The sequence below is a fragment of the Acanthisitta chloris genome, unplaced genomic scaffold (assembly GCF_000695815.1).
Source record: "Acanthisitta chloris isolate BGI_N310 unplaced genomic scaffold, ASM69581v1 scaffold28475, whole genome shotgun sequence".
NCBI classification, from domain to species: domain Eukaryota; kingdom Metazoa; phylum Chordata; class Aves; order Passeriformes; family Acanthisittidae; genus Acanthisitta; species Acanthisitta chloris.
In genome coordinates this window covers 1-9,881 of record NW_008675852.1, presented here as the reverse complement: position 1 = coordinate 9,881, position 9,881 = coordinate 1, and the positions used below count along the sequence as shown (strand labels likewise).

General features: G+C 44.8%; 1 protein-coding gene across 1 annotated transcript; it reads left to right on the top strand.

Moving 5' to 3' along the window:
* Window positions 1–134: 134 nt before the first annotated feature.
* LOC103803373 (ribosomal biogenesis protein LAS1L-like) lies at window positions 135–9,108 on the top strand (the record flags this gene model as incomplete). The annotated part of the gene is made up of 7 exons (XM_009075922.1): window positions 135–376; window positions 567–636; window positions 1,774–1,855; window positions 3,443–3,634; window positions 5,663–5,709; window positions 8,471–8,580; window positions 9,024–9,108. Coding segments are annotated over exons 1-7 (828 nt in total), but the record flags the coding sequence as incomplete, so codon positions are not given.
* Between the last annotated feature and the right edge of the window lie 773 nt (window positions 9,109–9,881).

Genomic DNA, 9,881 nt, shown 5'->3' with positions numbered 1-9,881 from the left:
GCCCCCGCCGCCTCCGTACCCAGGAGCCGCCCGGGGTGCGCGCAGGGCGTGCGGGCGAGTGTCCGTTTAACGCGTGCCGAGGAGTAGCCGCGTGGTCACTGCTCCAAAGAGATGCCTCCTGGAAAGAGCCTTTGATGCTGTTTCTCGGACTGTTACGCACTACGGAGCGCAGGAAGGAGTGGGAAAGCTGCCCTTTCTGTAGAGTGAGCGTATCTGTGAGACTGCTCACCTGTTTTTCCTTTATCTCCAGGTATGGTCCAAAAATGCCCCTTGCGGTGGATTGCACTGCGGAACTGATTCGCTGCAAGGTTCTGGATGTATCTGGCAGGTTGAAGTCACATGAGCTCATACTCTCTTATGGACTGGCCCTTGTCAGGTAAGGGCTCTCCAGGGCTGTGTGCTGTGAGAGAGAAACACCCGGGCAGATGTCGTCCTTCAGCTGTCGAATTTCACTTTGCATCTCTGGGACCACAGTGTTGTACTACCTGTGTGGAGTTTGTCTCTGGGGTTCCAAGTTTCTCTGCAGCTCTTGATAGTTCTTTATCTTTTCTCCAATCTGCATGCAGGTTTGTCAATTTGATCACAGAAAGGAAACAGAAGATGGTCAGCATTCCTCTGAGACAGTTAGCTAGAGAGGTAAGTATTTGATAAGACTTGCTTGATAAATGATGTCTATGCAGAAGGCTTATGCATTGTCTGTTGACAGCATTGTGTGGAGTGAGTTGTGGGGGATCAATTCTTTTGTAACCAGAATAATGGAGATAGATACTAGTTCTTTCTAGCAAAGTTTTAATGAGACTTGATGCAACTGATCCAAAACTTTGTTCTTTAAAGTCAGATTAAGAGTCACAGAAGCTGATGGTCATTAAAACCTTTTTGAATCATGTGTGGCCAAAAGTCTTGATTTACATGTGTATGGTCGCACTTGACATACTGTCCCATGGTTTTCTTTCTCAGCTACTGAGATACGGAAAAAGGTAAATCTAAGGTTCATGAATTCTAGTCTTTGACAAGCAAAGTTGTACATAAAAGGCACTTAATCGAGCTTGCAGGCATTTTCATCTTGTGTCAGGTGAGCTTGTCCACTTCTGTGTGGAAGAGGGAAGGTTCAAGCTGTAGTTGTAGTAGCAGAACCAGCTTGAGTCTTTTAATTGCCAGCTGCACTGAGCATCATATCTGGGATTCAACAGCAAGTTCTGATAGTGAAGGACAGGCAGTACCTGAGACTCCTGTATATGCAGCCTTGTCTGGGACCTGTCTGAGAATGTTGAATTGATCTTTATTTTTTCCCTGGGGTTTTAAGAAAGGTTCTGCTTCTCACCTGTCAAAACTGATCAGGCTTAAAAAGAGAGGTCTTGCATAGTTCTTGTTAGTTGTCCTTAGGAAAGCTGCAAAAAGTTGTGTGCAATTTAGTGTGTAGGTTTGAGTATTACTATGTGACTTGTATACACATTCAGAATGTCTCGTCAGTGTAGATATAGTGCCACTGCTTCTCAGTATCTCAGTAAATTGCATGCAGCTCCTCTGTCTAAAAAGAAATCTGTTGTTGCAAGTAACACTGAAGAGCTTAAATTGTAACATCCCAAGTTTGTAGGATCCTAGGCCACAGGAGGAGCGGGATCAGAGAGGTGGGAATCTGGGGGACTGTAGTGCAGGAGGAGCCAGGCAGAGGCTGTTCCCACGGAAGCAGAGGCTCTGCAGCTTCACGGGGCTGCCTGCAGCTGTCGAGCTGCAGCGAGGCCGGTGTGGTAAGGTCGTTGGCTGTTCCTCTAGGTGGATATCCCCATCTGGGTGGTGGACCTGCGTCACGAGCTGACCCACGGGAAGCTGCCGCGGCTGGCGCTGTGCCGCAGGGGTGAGTGCTGCCCGCCCGTGCTGGGCGCTGCAGGGCGCGCAGCTGAGCTGTGTCTGCTGCCTCATGGGGCAGGTGTTCAGAGGCTTCCTCCTTCCCTTGAAAAATACTGGGAACTGCAGGTTGGTGCTCTTGCTTTTTTACAGCACAGGAAGTTCATTTTGGGGAAATAGGTAAAGGCTTTTCTGGATGGTTCAGAGACACCCAAGACTCTTACAAAGACCCATGTAGAGAGAAATGCAGCAGGCACTGCAAGCCTGAGTGAATGACCAGCTCATGGCATTTGAAGGGATTCCTGGGAATTCCTGCGTTAAGCACTGAAGAGCAAGTCAACCTTCAGCAGGGTCCCTACACTGAACTGGGTAGGGAAATAATGATGGAAGTAAAGGCATTTTTCTTCCATTCTATCTAATGTATGCCCAGTGTAGTCTCTGCAAAAAAAATTTGTTACTGTTATAGATACTGTGTCGATCATGCTGATGTTAAAGTATTGACTTGTTTTCTCATCACAGCACCATTGCTGGGACTTAATTTCTGCTTACATTTGGCCTAGCTTGAGCAAGGTGCAGTGCTAGAGCAGTGTCCAGACTTTTTTGTTGCCCAAAAAGACAGTGGGTGGGTGTTACCAGGCCTGTGATAGTGGATTGTGGGAGTTTTTCTTAGGGGGTTTTTGGTTGGGTTTTTTTGGGGGGGGGAAGTTTTTCTTTTTTATTTTTGTTTTGTTTTTCAAGAAACTCATTCACTTTTTCTTTAATGGAGTTTTATGTGATTTTTGGGTTCATAAGCGCTTAACAGCATTTCTTGTCATTATGCCAATTAGTGATATATCATAGTATGTTAAGGGTTTGGAATGGACCTCAGAGATCACCCAGCCCCAATCCCTGCCCTGGGCAGGGACACCTCCCACCAGAGCAGGTTGCTCAAGGCTCAGCCAACCTGGCTGTGAACACTGTCAGGGTTGGGGCAGCCACAGCCTCCCTGGGCAGCCTGGGCCAGTGTCTCACCACCCTCACAGGGAAAACTTCTGCCTGAGATCTAACCTCAATTTCCCTTCGTCAATTTGTCCACATTGCCCCTTGTCCTGTCCCTGCAGCTCCTAACACAGAATCCTCTGCAGCTTCCCTGGAGCCCCTTCAGCTCCTGGAAGGTGCCCTGAGGTCTCCACACAACCTTCTCTTCTCCAGGCTGAACAGCCCCAACTCCCTCAGCCTGTCCTCACAGGGAGATGCTCCAGTGCTCTTAGCAACTTTGTGGCCTCCTCTGGGCTTGCTCCGACACTTCCATGTCCATCTGATGTTGGGGAAACCACAACTGTACACAGTACTCCAGGTGGGGCCTGACAGGAGCAGAGCAGAGGGGGAGAATCTCCTCCCTCACCTGCTGCCACACTCCTGTGGCTGCAGCCCAGGCCTGGGTTAGTTTCTGGGCTGTCAGCAGCCTCTTCAGCCTCTCAGGGTCCCTGTGAACCACCTGTCCCTTCCCTCCAGCGTGACTGCATCAGTCGTGTGGCACTATGTGCTACCTCTTATACTTGTTTTCAGTAACAAAGACATCCTCACTGAGCAGGTATTGTTTTCTGTTCTTCCCTAGGCTGTGATGTTGTGCTGGACTGGCTGCGAAAGACGTACTGGAGCCGTCAGCTGGGCAATAACTTATGTGAAGAAAGTGAGGATGAGGAAGAGGAGCAGGAAGACGTGGAAGCAAATGCAGAGTTGGAAAGTGATGCATGGGAAATTCAAACCCCACAGCATGAGGCCTGTCAGAAACATAAGGAATTCCATGGTAGGTATCCCTAAAACAATGGCAGATAAAAGGATTAAATGTGCTAGAGAGAGCAGTTATCACCTAGCATAAAGATACACCTTCAGCTCTGGTTTTGGGATTCTTCTTTGGGTCTTGGGGAATTCCTGGAGTGACTGACTGGCTTGGTGTTAACTCACTGAGTTTGTAGCATAAAATCCTTTACTTTCATTGAACGTGCAGTATCCTAAACATCAGTAGCTGCTATCTTGGGATGGTCTAGACCAAGCATTGTCAGAGTTAGTTGTAGTGGTCTTCACAGACGCAGTTGGTCTTGAGACCACTTCTGACAATGAATGCTTATGGCTCTCTAAACACTATAGAAATGAATGCTTATGGCTCTCTAAACACTGGAGTTCTAACTGGAGTGTTAGGGTTTTGTAGGAGCTCCTCTGCACAGGGTCGTGTGTTCGAGTCCCACTTTGGGCCTAGTATCTGTCTCGGTTGGCTGAGGTCTTTTGTAAAAGAAAAAGGTGTCCCGCCCCAGTGGCTGAGGTCCTTTGTCTCTCTTAAGTATCCGACTATCTGATAACACGTATGGGGGAAAATTCCTTAAAGCAACGGAGGAGCTCCTACAAAACCCTAACATGGAGCAAGAGCAAAGTAGCAGCAGTTCAGCCAGTTTCAAAATACTTCTCATGTGGACAGAAAAATCACTAGCAGTAATTAAAAAGAATTACAGGTAGCTCAACCTGGAGATAATCTGAGATCCAAAGTGCAGAACAGTGGGAAATCTTTGGCAAACTGTTTCAGTTGTTCCTTTTCATCACCAGAGGTATTTGAACCCAAAGTAAAGGATTTTTCTCAAAGTGAATTACTTTGAGTGACTAAGTGGAGGAAGTGAGTGTTAGGTTAGATGTTTGGCCTGCAAATTTGAGGTATGTACCTCAAAGAGTCAACAAAGTGGTTGTAGTTTTTCCTGATTGATAAATTGTTAGAACATGGCATGCTTGTGGGGAATGACTTGTCCAGCTCAATCCAAGGCCCAGAGAGTATGCAGAGATTCTGAAGTGACCCTTAATGCTCCCTAGAAGGTCACACTAGGTGACTGTAATGATTTTTCAGGCTTTAGGATCTATGGATTTGTTTCCAGTCTGTTCTAGATTGCTTTGTAACAGTCGTACATACAGTAGCTGTGATCCAGAAATTGTTAGGTAATTTGCTGTGCACTTTAACACAGTGTTTATTAGAACAGTCCAGTCCTAGAAGCAGTACTAAACTTTGAACACAGTAGCTCTTAGCTCTTTGGCAGTGTCTGTCTGCTGTCCTGTCTTCCTTCATGTTGAATGAGATCCAAGCATGTGCTATTCCTTCCTCTCCCTGGCTACCCTAAAGAAAAAGGACACCCCAGCCCCAGTTGCCAAAAGAGAGAACCACAGAGTTAGATAGCAGATTCTGTGATTTTTGTGTGCAGAGTAATGGAATGGGTTTGCATGTGCAATTTTATCTGGCTGGTACTGTGTGGTGGACATCCTCAGAGCAGGTGACAATGATACCTGAATGGAGGGTGTTTCAGGTGGAGTAAAAGTGTTCCACACATAAAAGACATTCCATGGAAATGGTAAACGAGTGTTTAATAAAGCCCAGCAGGATGTGGTTAGTTTGTGAATAGCTCTAGTGCTGTTGCGATAGATGTAAAATGCAAGTATAAAGAACAGAACTATACATCAGAACATGAGCTGCATATGGGAACAATTTCTTCCCCAACAGATCTACTCGGATTTTTTTGAGCAGTTTGGATTTATCCAATTTGCCTGTGTTTGACCACCTTTAGTGATGAAATATGGAATTGATGGTTCAAGACCACTTGATAGAATTTATGTTCCTAGAAAAAACTAGGAGTTTCAGAAGTCTTTAGAGTGTTGTGTGAATAAAAATTTGTGACTTCATTTGACTGTTTTCTTCCTTGAGTGTATATTCAGCAGAACTAAGCGGCTTGCCTAGGTACAAAATCCTCTTACGTGGTTGATCCATCCCCTATTTAAACCATATATCTATATTTATTTCCAGAAAAAGTCAGAGATGTGCTGATATCTTACAAGAACGAGCAGTTTCGGGTAAGTGCACTTTTGTTTCTCCTTTCCTGCCTGAGTCAGTAAGCGTTCTCTCTGCTGTTGCCTTGGGTAGTTCCTTGTTCAGATATCGCTGCTGGTGTGGTCATGCGTGGCTTACCAGAGGAAAGCTCTGCTGTGGAGAGCAGGCGGTTTGGGCTGTGATGGTTTCTAGTGTGAACACTTTGTTCAGGTTTATAAAGGAGATATGTTCTTACTGGAAATCCCAAGCCTTCCCTCTCCCAGTGAATAGTGCTTAGTCTGTTTCCCTTCATGCTAGCATCTCTGGAAGTCGAGCCCTGTCATTCAGAAGTCATTAGCCCATGTTTTCTATCCCCCATAGTATATTTTTGCAGTGGCCTAGTGGTTGAAGTGCTGCAGTTCATATTTGTGAATCATTGGCCCCAGAAATAATCTCTCTCTGCAGCTTCTCCTTAGTAACTGGGTTGGTTCTCAAGATGTGGGGAGAGCTGGGTTACAGACCCTGCCAGTGGTTCTTGGGTATGGCTTCACTAGCATACTGTTGTTACTAGGGAGCTGCTCTCACTTATTTATTGATTCATATCATTAGGGGCTTAAGGGAAAGTGGTGCTAACATTGCAGTGATTCATAGAATGTAAGGGTTGGAATGGACCTTACAGATCATTTAGTCCCAACCCTCAGTGGGGGGATTTAAGTCTGAAGTGCAGACTTAAATCTGAACTGAACTTTACTGAAAATGAGCATTGGGTTTCCATCATTGTCTTGGTTTTGGAGTAGATAACATGATTCTCCTTTGTTCATCCTTCCCTTTCTGTATTTGGTACTGGAATATTTTGTGGGTGCTACATTGCATTGTAAAGGAGACAAATCAACTGTGCATGGTGAGTGACCTAGCGTATTAGCAGAAGAGGGAAGTATTTCAAATTGCATAGGAAAATGCAACTTCAGAGTTTAAACTGGTCACGGCTGAGTGGGGGAAAGGAGCACTTGGTCCAAAGAGTAATGTCAAAACTGTTGTTTCACAGCTCATGTGAAATTCCTTACCCCACTGACGTAGTGTAAACACAGTTCACAGTTTTTACCTCAGTTTAACTGAATGCTGCATACAGTGCTTCTGAAATTCCTCTGCTCAGCCTCTAAGCCTCTTTTGGTGAATGCACTTCTGAGTCTCAGTGTGTGAGAAAACAACTCTCGCTAGATATGTGTGTTGTCAACAAAGCTTCCTGTAACACATCGTTTTTGCCACTCTGAGGCATCCTAAGAGTGGGCAAAGGGTTTGCCTAGATCAGTCTGCATCAAGCGGTGTTAACCCTTACAGCTGATACCTGCGTGTTCTTAACTGAAATTTATCTTTCATGAAAAAATAGTAACACTTTTATGCATTAATAACTGTTGGCAGTAATTTTAAGACACGTAAGCTGGTCCTCTGTTGGCCTCTGAAACTTGCTGCACCACAGTACACCTCTAATTTAAAACTGATTGCAGCTGGTAAAATCTCTGAAACTTAGAAATGGAGCAACAAAGTGACATGGGCTTGTTCTTTTGGTCTATAGGAGCAGGTGATTTGGTGCATCCAGATAATTTCTTAACCATGAGAGCAACATAGTGTTCAAATATCGAAGAAAGACTACTTGAAGCTTTTTTAGGCTGATGTTTGAACATTTTCTGTGTGTTTGCAGAGTAGGAGTGGCACCGAATCTTTGCCAGTCTCCCTGCATAAATGTAGTGTGTGTCTCTGATCCTTTTCATGTGTGATGGAGAATCACTTGTACCTGAGTCATTGTTAGAGCAATGTGACTGTAGTGTCTCTGATCCAGATACTTCTGTAGCTATTTTATTAGCTACTTTCTACACTTCAAAAATTTATATAGATCTGTAAGGTCTAAACTAGGCCAAAATACAGCTCTGCTACGAGAACTGTGTACCTTGTTGTCTGATTGTTCATATAGGTGGGCTAGAAGTTCCTTAACCGCTTCTGGTCATGTCTTTATACTTGGTTTGTCATCTAAAGTGTCTTTTGCCTTTAGTGGTAACTTTACATACATAGGGTGAGAGAGCTAATCACAGTGCTGAAAATGACACATTGGTTTTTCACTCTCATTTTACATTACATTTCTGCTTGGCAGAAAAAATAATTTCTTTTTTCTCTTAGTAGTTACTGCCTTCCAAATGAAAAGCAGCTAGATACCTGCTGGGGGTGTAACTGGGTTCATGCCAATGTTTTAGAAGTTGGTGATGGTGGAATTGCCACTTGGGTAGCTTGTGAGCAGAAGCAGGAGGCATGTCTCACCTTGCTGAGCAGACTCAGGTAAGGTGTGAATCAAGTGAAGACATCACTAACTTTCAGAGGTGTACCGACCTTAAGTATTTCCTCTTCCCTTCTTGGTACAGCCTGGGTTTTATTTTCATATACTGTGTGCATAATGTGACTGGCAAAACCTTGTCCTGAGTAGTCAACCTCATCCCCCACCACTGCAGAGTGACGATTCAAAATGTGTCTGTCCTGGTTTGTGCTGAAGTCAGGGAGAACAGCGTTTAGGGGCAGAATGAGGATGGCAGGGCTGTGACTCCTTGGTGCTCCTGGTGTTTTAGTTCAGTCCTTTTCCAGGTATGGCATGGCTTACATTAATTCATAATACGACTGTATGAAGGGGAACTTCTGAGAGTTTTTTAGGGGCTGTTGGTGAAGTACGTGTGGCACATGCATCTTCTTTTCATGGCAATCTCTTTGTGTTTGCTACTGGAGAACACTTTCTGTTTATGCTTGGGTTTTCCCTTCCCTCAGGTTATGCAGACTGTGCAGTCTGTTCCCAAGTCTCGAGAGCTGTGGTCCGATTCATCTTCAGAAGTGGACTGGATTTTGGCTCAGATCAAAGACCTGATGCAGGAGAACAGGTACCTCTCTGATAAGGAACTGAGGCTTACTCCCTCAGTCCCTAAGCTGTCCCAATTCCTTGTGCTTCTCCAGTGGTCTCTGTGGGAATCTAGTTTTCTGAAGAACTGACATTAGTACTTTCCTTCTCAGCTGAGGACAGGGTTGTTCTGCAGTGTCCTGTGCATTTAAGAATTCAGGTTCTTGCTTTCATTTAAGAGAAAATTTTGCTTGTTTGCTCACAGAAAATAGACCATAATGGGAAGGAGAGAGAAGGCTGGGGTGGAATGCACTGCCATGTTGTGACTTCATTAGGTGTGGAAACTTGCATTATGGACTTGGGGACAGCAGAATTTACACATTCTCTTGAGTATGTCAAGTGACCTATGAAAGTGCTTTTTAAATGTAGAATTGAGTAAAGCCTTTCGTTCCCCTACTGATGTACCCTGTCATTTGGATTGTGCAGGAGGCAAAAGGTCCTTTTAGACCTGAAGGAAAATGAGCTAACTGCAAAGAATGTTCTGCTGTCTGCTTCAGAGAGCTGGCCAAAGGTACCTTGTGTAGTCAGGTGATCTTCCTACATGGTTCACTATGGAAGTTGCCATCTGCACGCAAGTGTCCTTCATAGTGATGATAGGTCATGCATGTAGGAGTAACACTAATCATTCTGGAACAATTTCCAGAGAGGAGAAGGATTGGGACTGGATTTTGGTTTTAGAAACCAGTTACATTCTGTCACTTGCCTTCTGATCTCTCACCACATCACCTGCTTATGACAAAGTGATCTAGGGCGTGTGGGGGTTGTTTCTATGCTCTGAGCTTTTCAGCTGCTGTATGTGTTCATGAAAATCCTGTGTTGGATCTAAGTCCTGTCTGGGTATTAGGATTGGGAAGTCACTCCTATTGGAGAAGACACACTTTCTCTGTCAGAATATGCCATGTTTGACATGGGTGCTACCATTCCAAATCTTTGCACAGATAGAGAAGCTCACAGCCAGAAGCATGAACAGAATAACTCAAGAGAAAAATGGGACTGGATATTGGGGTAGTTGTGGAAATTTTACCCATCTCTTTTGCTGTATTTTCATAGAATTATAACAATCATAGAGTGTTAAGGAGTTGGAATGGACCTTATGGATCATGTGGTCCTAATCCCTGCCCTGGGCAGGGACATCTCCCACCAGAGCAGGTTGCTCAAGGCTTTATCCAACCTGGCTTTGAACACATTTTGTTTTCAATTGTCAGTGTAGCCTACCTGTGTGGGTTCTCTCAGTCATTCACTTTGAGGCTCAACAACGCTCAGTGCTGGTCCTGCCCTTGGCAC